We start from the raw sequence: 18,359 nt of genomic DNA, 5'->3' as shown, positions 1-18,359 counted from the left end.
AACTAGCCCAGAGATAACATTTAGACAGTTTTGTTTGTGTTTGGATGTTTGTATTTTTCTGCTTGCTGTCTGTCATTAGTTAGTCATTTAGTTACCTATAACATATATTGGGATTTTTCCATGTTATAAAAAGTACAATGTATATCTTTATATGTCTAGTTTTTTTTTGAGGAAGAAAATGAAAACATAATCCTAAAATTAGCACATTATAATTAAGAAATTCTGTTTGATTTTCATTTTTGTCTGGGAGGTTTCAAAGGCCTTTTAAATTACTTCTTGATATATATGGCATCTATGTGGTGATGAAGTTAATTTGAAGTTTAAAGCATGTCATATTTTGCATGTTACTATATGAATGTATACATACATAAATATTTAAAGCTTATACATTATAGGACATATTTAATTTGATAAATATAAAAATTGATATAATAAGGACCCCTGGATGTTTTCTTTTTATTACTGGTATGAGGATTTGTACCTAGAAAGGATCTGGAGCTAAACCTTTATTAGCTTTATTTCTTCCTCATTCTTGAGATATTTATTTATTTTTATTTTTTTTAATTTTTTTTAAGATTTACTTATTTATTTATACAAGCACTGGGTACAGTCAGAGGTGGGGGAGGGTGAGAGATTTCACCAGAGCCAGAGCAGAGAGCAGAACAGGCAGAGTGACAAAGTACACTGCTGAGGGGAGCAGTGGGCAGCAGGAGAGGTCTGCAGGCCATGTGGGACCCTTGCCTGGGGGCCGGGGATGGAACCGGCGCTGCAGAGGCTGTGGGCAGCTTCACAACCCAGCGCTCAAATGCTGCGCCACCAGGGATGCCCTCTTGGGATATTTATATAGTAAGAACATTACTTATAAAAATTGATCACTTGGACATCTCTATGAACTTCTTACAAAGATATTTGTTGGCAACATGGGGATATAATTCATTTAATACTTCTAAAATTAAAATAAAATAGAAAGTAAACATTCTTAGTGGAAATGTTAGATAAGTCTAGGAAATCATACTAATATTTAGAGAAAACCTTACTACTGAGTATTATCTATGTCACAAAATGATGCCTGTAACATTTCATTTTCCTTTATCTTTCTTCATAATTGAGATTTTATTGGTTGTTTTGATGATCAGTATCCAGATATTTCAATTGACACACAATTCTTAATAGACAAACTAAAAATCTAAAAAACATGTAGCTGTGATTCCTTTCTTAACAATTTTTACAGTGGCTTTGCTGCTTAAATCCCACTAATTCACAATTCAATATCCTACATACTACATTCTCAAATTTTCAATCCTTCATAGCACATTAACAAAGTTACCAGGGAAATTATACTACCACAATCAAAGATGTTACAGAGGAGATGAAATTCTGAAAGTGAGAGTCAAGATCCAAAGTATTTTTCTCTAGGAAATCAGTCTGCTGAAAAACCATGGGAATAAAAGTAATTTAAAATGTTTAAGACATATTAAATGCACAACTGTGTCTCCAAATTGCCATTTTGTATGCTGTGTATTATAGGATATAAAAATCTACTTGCCTGTCTATAGAGTGTTAAGCTGATCCCAAGACAATAAAGCCTCCCATTTTTAACATCCCATTATTTCCTACTTGGTTGTAGCAAAATATAAACAACCAGCAAATGATTCCATCTTTTAAAAATAAGTATTTATGTTTAAAAAATGTGGTGAGGTGGGGAAGGTCCCCCTTCTTAAATGGTTTCCAGTGCTACCAAAACACTTGATTTACAAATTAGTTGATAAAAAATATTCCTCTCAATCATAAAAATGAAAACCAACAACAAAAAAAAAGGACACCCCTGATAACAAGGTACGTATTATTATTCAGACAGGTTTTTTTTTTTTAACTGCTTCATCAGAAGCTAGATTCTCCTTGTTTTAGTTTTTTCTCTGTATGCAGGTCAATCTTTTTTTCATTTTTGTTTGCACTTAATAGTCTAAAGTTTTGTTCTTTCCTTTTTTTGGCCTTGTTTCCACAAACTGATAGACTTGTTTATGTCCTCTTGGACTCCTTCATGACTGAGTTGGTGGAGCTGACATTTTCTTAGGGGCATGTTGGCATCTGGACAGTGGAAGCATGTGGGGTGCCTTTGAGCCCAGTGAGCCCAGATCCTTCTAGAAACTTCTGCTTCTCCAGCCAACATTGTTGCTCGGACTTGTGAGCTTGGACTGTGGGAGAATCCATTTTCTTTTTCTACAGTTTTCGTTAGAATTTCTTGGTTACTTGACTCAAATAGGAATGACTTTCGTGGTGCCTCTAAGTAATGGAAGGTTCTGGCTATTCATATTTACATCCTTCTTTCTTCTTCATTAATCCCTTCCACACAATTACTTGTAATACAATGCCTTCCACTGGCAGAGCTGCAGCTGAATGCATGTTTGCTGAATTAATGATTACACAGTAAGTTGTCGAGGTAAGGTTCTATCAGGCACACCTTTGAAGTTGACATTCTGGAAAGCTCTTAGCTGAGATTTCTAGAGACCACTGTCAGAGACAGAAATGTGAGTAGAATGGCTTATTGTTTTGATTTAATGACACATAGTTTATCTTCGTAAAAAATACTTGAGTTTCACATTCTGAAATGTGCTTTTATAGAGTATTATCTGAGACCTTAGGCTATTTGAGGGGATTTTTTTAGGTTCCACCTGTATGAACAACCATCTGTAAACTGCAGGTACGATGTCATCTAGATCCAAACCCCTCTAAAAACCCATTGTGTTTCTGAAATCTAACATTTTTATGTATGAAAGTGGGAATATTTCCATAGCAGTCTTACCATGATAGGTGCAGAAAGGAACAGCAACAAAAATCTCCTTCATTTTTGTGGATAGTTACTTTGTCTAATATCACCTACTCTATCTAATAGGACTACTGCCATTTCCTGAGAATTGTTAAGAAAAGTGTCTGGGAAAAACATATTCCATGTATGATTTACTAATAAAGTAAATCTTCCAGTTTTGAGCTGACCAAATTTTCCTCCAGAAAAATCAGCTATACCCTGCCTGTTTGCAGACACTATTTCTGAAGCTGAGTGTAAGTTTTTTTTAGAACAAGTTTCTTTTCTTCTTGATATGAAGAATTACTCTTTATTGCAGCATTCAGCATCCTTTTATGGTTACATAATCATATCTTCCTTTATTTGTCCTCTTTGTTGATGTATAGATGCAATGGATGGATTCTGCTGTTATTATATGCTTCAATTTTGATTCTATATTTACTAAACTGCCAACCCTATTTTCTTTTCTGTTTCTCTAGCACAAATATTACCCCCTACAAAATTGACTACTTGAATTTTTTGAAGCCTTATCTAATTCTATGATCTCTGAGTAAATAACTTCTCTGGAATCTAACTTCATAACTTTTAAAATTATTCTATTGGTCATACTCTACCATTTAATAGATAAAATACGTAATAGGCATATAAGTAGTATATCACCAGTAAAATTATTTAGAAATTTCTTAAATCATAAGTGCTACAGTCATCTTATAGTTTTATGGGGGATATTCTGAAACTAATATAGCAGAAAGCTAAAAAATTCTTTGGTTCACATGTCATTATTGAATTGCAGAATTAACCAACTTGAGAACTCCTCTACTATAGGATTTCAAATGTGAGATAATAAACCCTTAGAGTTTAAGCTATATTTAGTTAGGATTTACATAACTTGCAACTAAATGCCTTTAATTGATGCAGAGTTTACTAAGGATGAAAAATAAACACAAATTAGCTGACTGAGGAAAATGGATTGCTTAAAGTTTGGCCATTATAAACCATTTATAATGGTTTATAATGTGAATAGATTGTAAATACAGTTTTTCTTTTTAATAAGCTTTAGAGATTCTCTCTTTGCAGAGTGGTATAAGCAATTTAGGTAGAAAGAATGTAAGCTTATTGACTTAAAAGATTATTTTCCCTAGTTAAATTTTACAACAGTCCAATATTAAATTTCACTATAATTAAGGAGAGTGTAATTGAATGAGCTCTGCCATTTACTTACCTTTGAATTGGGAAAGTCCCTTAAATGTTGGATTGTAGTTTCTTCATTTTGAAAAGGTAGCATGACCATTGCTGGGATACAATTTAGGTCATCAATGGATGTTTTTCTTACACAGGACAAGGGCTCTAAAAATAAGAAATATTATTGTGATCCTCCCACCTCCGCATAACGGCAAAAAGAAAAAAGGAAAATGCAGGACTCAGGAATTTTCTTAATTACTTTAATGATTTTAAAGCTCTAAAATTGAGAAAAGTATTTACACCTCCCTAAATAACCTAATTGTTCCCCATTTTAGCAATGCTTATCAATGCACTCTTTTGCTCCATTATCATTATCATTATCATCCTCCTTATACACGGGAGCCACAAACACCCAGATATGTACGTAATATCAATCAGGCTCCTGATGTTCTAGGACCTTAAAATTGTCAAAAACTACCACAGTACAAAAGCAATTTATTTCCTAATGATTGCTAGATAATTATGAGAGAGTAAACTATTGATAAATTATTTTTTCTAATATAAATAAGAATTTGTCATTTTAAATACTAATTAACATGTATTACTAAAAGAATAGTTATTAAGTTTAGTACAGCAATATTCATATTTAAAACATTTTGAAATCACTAATTTTCTGTTTCTCATGATTAATTTAGAATAATTCTCTTGAATAAATAATGCATGATATTACTTTAATTTCATAATGTATCATCAACTTGGATATTTGTATCTACCCATGAAACCTTTCTGTTCTAAGTCTACATCACAGTATGTGTTTATGTGTGTGTGTGGCACTATAACTGAATTGTGTGGCAATGACAGGATTTATAAGCACTGTTTTTATGAGTAATTAAACCTAAGGCTGTCAAAAGTTACAAAAATATTGCTTAAATACCATCTAGGTTCTCTATTACTTAATGAATAAAGTCTAAACTCCTCAATCTTGAAGTAAAATCCATCAATTGCTTCATGTAACACACTCTGTTACTTTCTCCTTAGAGGATGTTCATCTACTTTAAACTTTCCACAAACCTTATTCTGTTCTAAAGTTCTCTCCACTTTACCTTTTCTGAATTCTGAGCCCTTTCCCCAAATTCCTCTTTCCCTTATTATATTGTAAATTAAATTCTAAAACACAGGTCTTAAGTGTGCTTTCTAACCTCAGCATATTGCTTCAAATCCTTTTGATTAGAATTAATCTCATTCTAACATACAATATTTTATTTTTAATGTATTTTAAAATTTATTATTTTGGAAAGAACCTAAGTTATTTCAGGGGAAAATAGGAAGTAGTAAAACTTTAAAGCAGCAAAAAGCAAAAATTAATCAAAGCTTTAATTTTACTAATATGGACATATTTATATATTTAGAAGAGAGTGAATACTTACCCTAAAATGTAGTCACCATCATTAGTGAGTCAGGGAATATAGTTTCAGATTTCCCTAGCAGAGTTAGTTTTCCCTCCCACTGGTTTCCATGGGAAACCTCTATCTCAGTGCTAATGTGCTGCCTTTTGACTCCCAGATTATTCAGATCTCTGTGAATACATACAGTGCTGATCCTTACCAAACTAAAACTAAGGGACTTATTGGTGGAACATCACTGTCTCATATTATCAAGAAGAAGACAGAAAAAGCTTAGCATAGGTATAAACAAAGGTTGCATCAGAAGACTAGGTAGCATGATACCCAAGATGGGTCTTTTTCTAGAAACAAATCAGAGGCCCCCAATTACAATTAAGGTTCCTAACCATTTGTAGCTTCTTAATCCACTCAATATCAAATTGCATGAATAGATGTTCCAATGACCTAACTTTGATCATGCACCGATGACTTAGGAGAATTTGATATATAAAGCAATATTTGGAATAAACCATGCCATGAGAGAGTGAGAAGTCTCCAGAATAACATTAGGGATTACTAGAAAGGTAGACTACTTAATAAACAGTTAATGAGGAGCAAATGGGAGCTCTTTGAGATCAAAGATTATCTTTTGAAATTTGAAAAGAGCATATATTCTGTGGCTGTGAATCAGACAGGTAGGTGTATGGATAAAGAGAGATGAATTGTGCATATTCAATTGATTGGTTGATTGTTATTACCTACAACGAAATATTTGGTCAACATAGAAATTAGTCAACAAAGGTGCTATGTTTTCTATTATTTTTCTCTGATATACAACTAGTTTTATTAATATTTTGCCACATAATAATATAGTTCTTTTATTGTATTGTTGGTTGTTGTTTTCATAAAAGTATTAACTTTGTAAGAATGTTCCCTTAATAAGGAATATAACTGCCTAGGACAGCACCGTGTAGAATGCAGCAGAGAGAAAACAGAAGGGATTTGAGTACTCTGACCAGACCACATCTTAGTGGGAGGACTCACATTTGTTTTCCTGGATCCCCAGTAGTTAGAATCCTCTTTTCTTCATCTTCCATGTTTGGCTAAGATCCAAGTTTCAGATCCAAGCAAGTTAACATTCAATGGGTTTAATATTTGTCCACATTATTACCCACAAAAATGCCTACATTATACCCTCATATACTGATGGGCATAGCACCATATTCAAATCAGTTCTGCCCAAGTAACACATATTTTAGTTGATAATCTTAGACCAGGCCTTATATTTGCCATAATATACCCTTCCTTGGCAAGGACATCAAAAACTTTTTTTTTAATTTAGTGTTCCTAAAGAATTAATTTTATATTAATATTCATTATTTCCAGAGGTATAGAGCAGCTCTTTATAAATTAGTGGTATATTATTATGGGTATAATCTTCTATATAAACTATAGTGAGATGTTGCAAAACAGTTTCTTATTGAAAAATGAGGTGTGCATTTGCTATTTATCAGATATAGTGATATATACTAGGAGCTATAACAAAGAGAAAAGACAGGAATCCTTCGTTTTGAAGAAACAGTATCTTTATAATAAAATCTCATTATGCAAACAATCATTTCTAATGGTAAAATAATCCCATTGGGTATCACTAACACAAAACTAAAAAGTATTTAATTTTAATTTTAAAATTAATGTTTAAGGTACAATTTTTATGTTTTCTGATATATGCAGGCATCCACTTTATTTTTCTTTTATTGTAATGTTGCCATTGTATCATATTTTGCAATAGCCATATGAAAATCTAATTGTTGGACCTGTTTCTCTTGTCTAAAATGTTCTCTCATTCTCTCTTTTTCTTTCAAGCCTCAAGAATACATTACTGGAAACAATGAGACTTCTGAAGTTGGAACATCTGTGGAACAAAATCCAAACCCCATTGCATGTGATTCTGAAAATGTAAGATTAACTTGAAATAATTTTAACAGCATTTAACTTGTATACAAGTACATACACATTTTAACATTTTAGTTCTTGCTATGGTGAAACTTTATATAATACTCATTATAAAATACTTTATTTATGATCTAAACATGTTATATTTAAATTTGAAAAAAGCTAATATTCTGTGGATGTGAATCACGCAGGTACAGTATTGGGAAGTGTAACCAGTTTCTTAAGTTTTTTAAGAACTTAAGTTTCCATAGTGCTGCTCATTCCCATAACCCCATGGAAGAAATTTGTGGAAATTTTTTTTTAAGATTTATTTATTTATTTTTACAAGAACCGGGGTACAGGCCAGATGCATGGGAGGGTGAGAGGCTTCACCAGAGACGAAGCGGGGAACAGAACAAGCAGTATGATGAAATATAATGCTGAGGGGAACAGCGGGCGAGACAGGAGAGGTCTGCCGTGCCATGTGGTACCCTTGCCGGCTGGCCGGGATTGAACCAGCGCTGCAGAGGTTGTGAACAGCTTCACAGTGTAGTGCTCAACTGCCTGCGCCACCAGGGGAAGCCCAAGAAATTTGTGGAGATGTTAAAAACAAATATATGATTCTATAGCATTCTCCTCATAAAGCAATGAAGCCCAAAATTATAGAGACATCACACTAGAAGTCAGGTGATTTTTTTTTAAAGATTTATTTGTTTATGCATACAAGAGCTGGGGTACAGGCCAGACTGACTGAAATACACTGCTGAGGGGAGCAGCAGGTGAGACAGGAGAGGTGTATTTCACCATATGCGTTTCCTCTCTGGCCGGCTGGGGATCAAACTCATGCTGCACAGGCTGCAGATAGCTTCATAGTGTGGTTCTTAACCCCATGTGCCACCAGGGAGGCCCTATTTTTATTTTTTTTCAAAGATTTGTTTCTTTATGCGTACAAGAACTGGAATACTGGCCAAAGGTGCGATGAGTGAGAGGACTCACCAGAGACAGAGTGGGGAGCAGAACAGGCAAATCTACTGAAATACACTGCTGAGGGGAGCAGTGGGTGAGACTTGAGAGATCTGCTGTGCCATGTGGGTTAGCAATCTGGCCAGGGATCGAACTCTTGCAGCAGTGGCTATGGATAGCTTGATAGTGCTAAGACTCAACCCCTTCTGCCATCAGGGAGGCCAGGATATTTTTAATCTGCAAATGATGATAGAAAAAATGGAAATTGTACCCTATGGTTGTTTTCACTCATAGTAAGTCATGAACATTTAATTCTGAACCTTTGGCACAATTAGCGATCCACTATGTCTGGATTTGAGAAACAGCAAATGATAGCAATTGTATTTTGTAAATTTGAAGTTAGACTGTCAATGAGTTGACAAAATAGAAAGTGTCTGCTGGAATCATGTATGATAGAAAAGAAGGCAGCCACAGCAATGTAAATAGGGCAGAATACAAACAGGGGAACCAAGTCAATCTTTTCCCCTATTGGCTGCCAAAGTGAATTTAAAAATATGATTTTCTAACAATATGGCCTTCAAATATTTGTATATTTGAACATGTATAAAAGCCATGCCATTTAGAATATAAGAAGACCAATGAGAAAATAAAATAAAACATTCTGCAGTGTACTCCAAAAGAGGAAGAATTCAAGATGTTTTGGGAAGAAAGGATTACTTTTTGCTTAATCTGAAGCATAGCTTTGTCTCTGACCCTGCGAAAACCTAAAAATACTATACCTAGAGAATGGAGAGCAGAAAAGTAGTGGATTTCTACTTAAGAAGAATATTTGGACTTGCGAGAAGATGAGATTGCTCAAAATCATACTTTCTTCTTAGTTGTATGATAGTTTCACTCCTCTTCCATTTTTGTTGTCCTTCTTTGACATATGTCTTTATATCATAGATAGGAAGTCCATTGTATTCAATTATATTATATAATAGATGCCTTGAATAGTTCACTCTAAAAACATTGCTTGCAATTTTCTTTTTTTTTTCTTTAAGATTTATTTATTTATTTATACAAGCACTGGGTACAGTCAGAAGCATGGAAGGGTGAGAGAATTCACCAGAGCCATAGTGGGGAAAAGAACAGGCAGACTGACGAAATACACTGCTGAGGGGAGCAGCGGGCGGCAGGAGAGGTCTGCTGTGCCATATGGGACCCTCACTGGCAGCCGGGAATTGAACTGGTGCTGCAGAGGCTGCAGGCAGCTTCGCAGCCCAGCGCTCAACTGCTGCGCCACCAGGGGATGCCCTGCTCTGCGATTTTAATATCAAGGTTCAGTATCTTCTGTGTTCAAGTTCCCAAATTTGGAAGTATAGACTATATGCTTTTCTCATTGTGGTTCTTTGTTGTACTTGTTGCCTTATGTAAATCAAGCAGGGTCACTTAAGAAAATGACCTCTGAATTCCTTTGCACATTTTTTTAATAGACTTACAAAACTGGAAATGTATCATCAAAGGCTTCACTGCATGTTGGACCAGTTAGGGACATTTTTAAATTACTTTGAAATCAGTCTTGCTTAATTGAGAATATTGGAGTCACATTGAGAAAGCAAAGGATGTACCTGCTCCTGTAGTTCAAAAATGTTTTTTCATATTGTTTAATAGCATATTAAGACTCAAAGGCATTGAGCATTTTATTTGAATTTTCACTTAGGGATTAAGATAATTCTCAGTGTTAATATGTTTTATGATGTTTCCAAATCCTAAAGTAACAAACATTTCATTTTTCTTAATGGGCTGAAGAAATGAAAAGTCAGGATGGTTATGTTTAGCACAGAAAACATTTGCTCAGCTCCTTGTCATTACACCTGCTTGCAAGTGCCTGACCAAAGGGAGTTTATTCAACATCAAGCATTGTATAGGGAAATGAGAGGAGAAACTGTGAAGAAAAATAAACCCTAAAGCATTGTGTAGAAGATAATGCTAGCTTTTCACTTTAAAAAGATTTATAAACTCTTAGTTTTCTGTTAGATGCAGTGGGGGGTGTGTGTGTGTGTGTGTCTGTGTGTGTAACATTTGAAGGACTTGATGAGTTGTTGGCAGAGGCTTGGTTAACAAAATATTCTAGGTAAGACATACCCTGTTGCAATTGGTCTAAGAGACCAGATATCATTCATTATGAGCTACACCCCATCAAGCCATCTGAAGATATTGGCTTCATACAAGGTATTTTTTATTGTTCTACTGTAGTATTTTTTAAGAAGAAACAAGTGCCTCCAGTTAATGTTTGAATGGTACATGAATTCCAGGGTCTCTAGAACAATTTCCTGCTTTCATATTAGACATAAATCTCCATATTTACCCCTCTATCACATTTTTAAAGTTTGTACAAGAGTGGACCTGTGACTTCTTAGCAGAAATCATATAGAAACCAGAAGAGTAATGGTCAACAATATTTTGTAAATAAAATACAACAATAAGCATGCTGATATTTATTATAATGATGGTGACCAAAAAGTGATATGGAAATACAAAGCATAATATGTTCAATAATTCTTTGACCTCTCCTGTCTTCCCTGAAAGAAACGTGAATGTCTTTCTCCTGTGGGTCTTATAGTGCTTAGTTTATACATGTGTTTATGCTGTATTCATAGTCTATCTTGTGTATTGATTATTTGTATCATTTTCCCATTTTGCATTAGATAATAACCAACTTGAGAGACTACAAAAATATTAGTATTTCCTTCAGCACCTAGCAAAATGTTTATCTTACCTGATGATTATTCTGTTTCTCCTGAAGTTAAAAATATGAAGTTAAGCAGACTTGCAGTCTTTACAATTTTAGTTTATAGGCTGAATGAAGAAAAGTGGGAATGTGATTCCTGGTTTGGAAATATTGGTGTTAGACCCTGCTTTGGCAGAATGAAAGTTTATTATTTTAATGATTATTTGTAATTTTGAGTGTGATTACATCATATTTTTCCCCCCTCAGGGATATCATACTGGTCTAGCATTAATGCAAATGCAGCTGAAAAAATTATTCTCTAACTACACTGTTTCCCAAACTGAGAGGACTGTATAAATCATTATATTGACAATTACCATCTTATACAATTTAGCAATATGATTTATTGAGGATCTCATCTGTGTCAGGTGCTTTGTTCCAGTTTGTGTACAGCATTCCTCTTTATCTTTATTATCATCATTGCTGCTTTTACATATGAGACTTCATGGTTAGAGGCACTGAGCTAAGTGCTTTAAATCATTTTCTTACTTAATCCTTACAAACCTTTTAAAAGTAAAATTATTCCATAGATTATAAATAATAGAAATTTTGATTGAGAAAAATTGAGCAATTTATCAAAGCTAGTAAACAGTAGATTTAAGAATTTGAGCATTGGTACAAAGCAGACTCCCTGACCCATGAGTTTAGCCACTACATTATTCTGTTCATTAAAAAGTCATAGATGAGACAGCATTTTTATATATTTCCAAGTTTTAAAATTTCAAGTTGTACCTGGAAGAATTAAAAGATTGAAAAGTCCATAATTATACAGGTCATTTTGGGAAGTGAGACAAAGAAAACATCAGTGTGACAAAAAATTCCTGTGTTTATAGTTTTATATTAAAAAAGAAAATTTGTGAGTGTAAGTATGTGATGGCAGAAATTCATTCCTTTAAAGCTTAGTAATTTATCTTGTGAGCCTTTGCTGTGGTTCATCAAGGTGAGTCTGAGGGCCATGCTTCTAGTTCACATCTCACTTGTTTAAGAAAACAGTCTCTAGCTGCCTCCTCTTATCCATCTCCTCTGTCTTTTCTGTCTGCCTCTTCAGTTATCATGACTAGTTCAATCAGGGTGAGAATCAACATGAAAACTTGGGCAGGATTTGCATTTTTATATCAACCATAGAAACTCCCAGGTTTCCAAGTGAACATTTGTTCAAATGGGAACTGTTGGGGGGGAAGCTGGTTCAGAATATTTTTCAATATAGGTAGCATTTTATCTCCTCAAGAAGCTTCTTTCTCTTTGAAACTAGAAAATCTTCCTATTGTTCCTACTAAGAATTCATGATAAAGAATAGAAAGGTAATACGTTTCTTGGCACTGTCTATGTTTTCTATGGAGAAGGGAGGCCTGAGAGACAGGAGGAAAGAATTTTGAATACCAGAAGAGTCTTATGGATTTATAGTTCAAATTACTCATTAAATGATAGTGGGGAGTTTGCAACATGGTTAATGTATTATGGATATTTGGAACATAAAGAAGCCTGAACAGGGCCTCTTGGTGGCGCAGCGGTTGAGCGCTGGGCTGCAAAGCTGCCCACAGCCTCTGCAGCGCCGGTTCGATCCCCAGCCACCAGTGAGGGTCCCACATGGCACGGCAGACCTCTCCTGTCTCTCCCGCTGCTCCCCTCAGCAGTGCATTTTGTCAGTCTGCTTGTTCTGTTCCCTGCTCTGGCTCTGGTGAATTCTCTCACCCTCCCGTGCTTCTGACTGTACCCAGTGCTTGTATAAATAAATAAATAAATCTTTAAAAAAAAAAAAAAAGAAGCCTGAATAAAAGTTTGCAAATGTGAACTTGCCTGTAATATGTAAAGAAAAACAAGTCTGTGATGTGGCTGTTACATTCATTATCAGTTTGGAAGCATTAGGAGAGGGAACTCTAAATGTAGCCATATTCTGAAGGATCTTATGTGCTATTTAAAAAAATCAGCACTTTATAGGTTATAAGAAATTGCAAATTTTTTCATAGGGGAGATATTCTGGTTTGTTTTTGATTTGAAAGAAATTACAAATTTTTTCATAGGGGGGTATTCTGATTTTTTTTTTATTTGATTTTTATGCAGTGAGTTAACATGAATAATTACATGTTAGAAAGACTTGTCTAGAGGCTGAACTGCAAATGGATTTGAGAAAGGCAAGTTTAGAGAAAGTTGGATAGTTTAATTCAGCAATCTAGAAAGGAAATAAAAATATAAACCCTATGATCTCTGAAAGACAGAAGAGATTTAGAGCCTAACATAGTGAATAGTTTCCATGATAAATGGCTTACAGCCTTATCCATAAAGGAACTGTCTGCTGTTATCTATAAATTTCATTTTCACAAACTGAGATAACATAATCCTCAAAGACTGCTACTTAATCAATATATACCAATTAAACTATATAAATTTTGATGTTCTTGTTATTCTCAAGTTCTAGTCAATGAATGTAATGGGAAAACTCTTCAAGATTTATAACCACTTTTGTTGAGATATGTGATCATTTGTGTGATAAAATTAAAAGATATTTTGCTTATGATGGGGAATTAGGCATTCTTTAATGGCATGCAGTGTGTAGGTTTCAAGCACAAAAAAGAAAAGTGAGTCATCTGGAAAAAGCTTTTTATTATTTTTTTTAAGTTGTATAATTTATTTAAGTAATGGATTCATGAAGTTCTGAAACTTCAATTCCAAGTATTTAAATCTACTGTCTGACAAATTTAACCCAGTTTCAAAGTCCTGTTGGCCTGACTAGAGCGGAAAAGGGGACATGTCTTGACAAGTCCCAGTGATGGCCAGAATAGTGGACATGTGAGGGAGTATCTGTAAAAATGGTAAGGATTCCAAACCTTCACTGAATAAAGTCATCTCTACTGATGGCATTTTTGAACAAATATTCAATGGAATAATAATAAATTTCTTTAGAGTCCAACGTGGAGAAGGCATTAAATTGAAGACATTCTTAGAAAATCAGCAGTTGTTAAGAGAGTGGATGCTGGTAGTATATGCACCGGTTGAAGAATAATAGCTATCACACCAAACATGAGAGCAAGCAAGTGTGGATTTATTTATTTAAAGATATATTTATTTATGCATACAAGAGCCAAGGTATAGGCCAGAGGTGCAGAGGGTGAGCGGATTCACCAGAGACAGAGTGGGGAACAGAACAAGCAGATCTACTGAAACACACTGCTGAGAGGAGCAGCAGGTGAGACAGGAGAGGTCTGCTGCACCATGTGGGTCAGTTCCCTGGCCAGTCAGGGATTGAACTCATGCTGCAGAAGCTGAGGGTAGCTTCAAAGCGCTGTGCTTAACCTCTTGTACCACCAGGGAGGCCCCCCAAGTGTGGATGTATTGAAGCAAGAGGAAAGAACTTCTGACAGCAGGAGGGGCTTCAAGGGAGACTGCCTTTTACTTCAACCCTGTTTATTACTATAGGCTGTCAGACCTCCTGTTGTTCAATGTGCCAGACTATTGATTAGGCATTAGGTGGTCGGGAAGTTTCCTGGTGGTTGTTTTTCTGTTGCCTTATTATCCTGTAACTGGATCTTACTTCAGGTGATGGCTAGCTCAGCAACATTTCAGTAAAACCCTTCTATTTTCCTGGGAGTTGTTTTGTTCCTTCTGTTCCTATATTGTTTAAAATCACCGTTCCATGTCTCAGCCTTTTCCGCTACCCAAATTCTCCTGGCCTCAGCTCTCTCAGTCCCCCCAGCGAGAGCACCACACCTAGGGGCTTCCAGGGGATCTGCCTACTTGCTGCTGGGAGGGGGCCTGAGTAGGGCAGGGCAGGGCAGCTGTCTGTCCAGGGGACACCAGGGGACCATAGTTACCACACTAAGTAACCACACTTCACTGTGTAATGTAGCTTCTCTAAATGAAGAGAGTTTGTTTTAAGTATTACTTTGTTATTTCCAAAACAGCTTCCTTAGAAGAGGACCCATTGGCTTCATACTAGATTAAGTGATTCCCAGCATAACTAAAAACTCATTTTATTGGGAAAATCATTAAATATATAAACACAATTTTGCATAACCTTGGCATAATTTTTATTTTCTTATCTTTTTCCTTCCCAAAGGAAATTATTATTTACATTAATTTTTATCATTTGTATTTATAGTGTCAAATAGGGTCAGTACTAAATGTCCTTACATTCCTTCAAGTCAGAACTTACTTCTCTATTTCTTTTACTTCCCTATCTCTCTCCCCTTTCCTCTTCATCCCTGTGTGAGAATTGCTTAACTTTGATAACTGTTGATTTTGCCGCATCCTATTTTTCATTTGTAATGTCATTGTCAACTCCCTGATATTGTTTGCAATCATTAGTGATATAAGTGAGCACTTCTACTACTACTAATAGAAGAGGGGGTAAGAGATGACAAATATTTACTATTTGTTAGTATTTATACTGAATAATTTTATGTCTTTTCTCATGTCAACCTCAAAGTAACTCTTTGAAGGAGTAGCCCCATTTGATAACCAGTTAACATATGCAGAAATAAGTAACTAATCAAGTTATTTGATCAAGATCACCAGTGAATAAATGTCAGAGCCAAAATGTGAACCAAAGTTGATACCAAATGCAGACCTCAGTTTCCCTCAGCCAATGAAAGGAAACAGAGTTTGAGGAAAAGGAAAGTGGTTTAATTTGTCCACAAATGAGCAGGGCAGCAGACTCAAGTCTGAAAGACCACTGTCCTGCTCTTTGGCAGGGTGCAGGGTTATTTATACAAAGGGAAAAGAAGGGGAAATGGACTTCAGTCCGCAAAGGGGAAGAAAATGAGGTTTGCACAAAGACAGGTGGGCTTCCACTTGCTTTTTCAGCAACTGCTGTTTAACTCCCTTTTCCTTTGAATGCAAGAAGACAAACCTGTCAAACAAGGGGGAAATAGCAAGAAATACTGGAGAGTCAAACTTGTTAATGCTTATCTGTGAGAACAGTCATTTTAACTGCATCAAAGTCTGTTTTACTCTGAAGCACTTTTAACCATTTGGCCAAATGTATATTTTTATGCTATCTTTATACTATAATGTTAGTAGGTCAGATTTCCTTGTCTTTTTTAACTATGTTTTCTAGTATTTTTGACAATCTGAGTGATAATTTGCAGCAAGAGTGAAAGAACTCCATGAAGAAAACTTACCTTTATGTTCTCACCAATTGAATTCCTGCTTCATCAAAACCTATAAAGTTATCAGATGAAAGTTATAATTGTGTTATCCTTACATTTGTTGCCTCTCTGAGAAACACTAAGAATTTTATGAACCCCAACCATGAAGTTTCCATAATGCCTGCAAAGCACAAAGAAAAGATTAAATTTAAAGTGTTCATTAGAAGATCAAAGTATCCAAAAAGGCTCGAGGTATCTTCCAGCCTCATAACATTTTCTTTAATATTGAAATCTAATAAGTCTTCATTGTTCAAATGATCAAAGGCTTGTCTCAGATAGTTGGCTGTCTTTGCACTAATAAAAGAACACATGAGAGCAAGCAAGTGTGGATTTATTTATTTAAAGATATATTTATTTATCATGATGGTGAGGTCAAGGGATGCTCCATAAGCAAAACAAGTGCCTTCAGGTCAAATAGATTTGGAAAGCGGTTATAGCATATTTCCTTTTTAGAGCCTTATAATGCATTTATACATTATGAAGAAATGGATTTCAAATTTCAGCATACAGGTCTTAGCACTACCATCTATCACTGCTGCAGCCTGAGTTCGATGCCCAGCCAGGGAGCTGACCCACATGGCATAGCAACCTCTCCTGTCTCTCCTGCTGCTCCCCTCAGCAGTGTATTTCATTGACCTATTTTTCATTTTTTATGCTGTTTATTTTTAATATATTATTATACCATTCTTCAGTTTTGTACAATGTATGGTTTCCCTGTGAAATGCCCGCCACCAGTTCACCTGTGCACCATCACCATAGTCCATTGATCTATTTTCAATTACTACTTTTACAGAATGACAGCAACTGTTCAACGAAGCACGAATATACCCCAACCAGTAGCAGTAGCAAATCAGAAACTGCCCTGCAGGTATTTATGTTTTCTCTTGTTACTTTGTTTTGATTGTCAGAAAGCACTTCTTGAATCCAATGGATTCAATAATTTTCTCTCTTACTCTAGCTGAAGCAGGGATGTTGTATTGGTTAATATTCTCTTTTCCTAGTGACTCTGGACCTTTCCATGACTACTAAGATTTGGTTTGATTATCTGAGGTCCTAGGAATAATTGTGAAGGAGGTGCTCCCCAATTACCCCCACAACCAACAAGCAAAACAAAAATAGAGAAAAACATGAATATATTTCCTGTGGCAAAAGTAAGATAAAAAGGTTTGGGGATGCTGAGGAGTTAAGAATGACATATCCCTTACACAAACAAACACCACACAGTAACTTAGTTCTGAGCTTCCATTTACACTCTTTTGACTAAAAATATAATACTCGGGTTTTATTTCAATAGTACAACTTTTGGATTAGATTAATATTGATTGAATAGTTTTAAGTTTTCTCAAAATAGTTTTTGAGTTATCTTGCCATTTGCACACAAACAATAATTTACTTTCATGAACTGAAAGAATTAACATATTTATATGTGTTTTGGCTTTGTCTAGCATTAGTTGCTGTAGGATATTTATGAAGATTACATTGCTATTCTGTTAGTATTTTAATTTTTACCTTGGAACATATGTCTGCTTACACTCTCTTAATTGTTGTTTTTATATTGTTTGACAGAAATTGCAAATACCTTCTTGTACTGAATGCAAGTCAGAAAAAACCCAGGAAAAGGAATTGACCAGTTTTGAAGGAAGGGCAACTAGAGAAGAGAAGATACTGTAAATACTAAGAAACTGTGTTCAAAACATTCATTTGCTATTGTCTTCATACTCTTTTTAGATCACAGAGTTGATGGAAATACTAAGTTTTTAAAGCATGCAAATTTTTCACAATTTTATGTAACTTTATAAGGTAGTCTGCAAATTTTCCAAAATATTCCAAACTAATTATGATCCTTAAGCAATAACCTAATTAAAATGGATACCCACAGTCACAAATAGTCGTTGTCATCAGTAAATTGCCCAGTATTAATTGATCTGTTTCAAATTTAAATGCAACATAACATTTATTTCTTCTGTCTTGTTTGGGTACATGTACTTCTCAGATCTAATCTTTGAAATCAATTGATATATATATATATATATATATATATATATATATATATATAATGTGGAGCCTCAGCTATATGTGGAATACAAATTGCAATTATATCACTTTGTTTGATACTTACCAATTTTAGTCACTTTTCTCAAGGTTGAAATCTGAATATATTGTTATTTGAGGGTGTC

The 18,359-nt window shown here is 34.9% G+C and overlaps 1 protein-coding gene across 1 annotated transcript in view; it reads left to right on the top strand.

The window, feature by feature from the left end:
* The window catches only part of LUZP2 (leucine zipper protein 2), a gene marked incomplete at both ends in the record, with an annotated part of 299,358 nt that extends 281,505 nt beyond the window's left edge, over nt 1-17,853 (top strand). The window contains 3 exons of the mRNA XM_084237174.1: nt 7,234-7,326; nt 16,976-17,050; nt 17,749-17,853. Of these exons, the coding sequence (XP_084093300.1) occupies nt 7,234-7,326; nt 16,976-17,050; nt 17,749-17,853 (273 nt within the window). The remainder of the gene's footprint in view (nt 1-7,233; nt 7,327-16,975; nt 17,051-17,748) is intronic.
* Nucleotides 17,854-18,359: the final 506 nt, after the last annotated feature.

The sequence above is a fragment of the Talpa europaea genome (assembly GCF_964194135.1).
Source record: "Talpa europaea genome assembly, chromosome: 1".
Classification (NCBI taxonomy): Eukaryota; Metazoa; Chordata; class Mammalia; order Eulipotyphla; family Talpidae; genus Talpa; species Talpa europaea.
The sequence above is the reverse complement of the archived record's forward strand: the minus strand, read 5'-3'. Positions and strand labels throughout refer to the sequence as shown.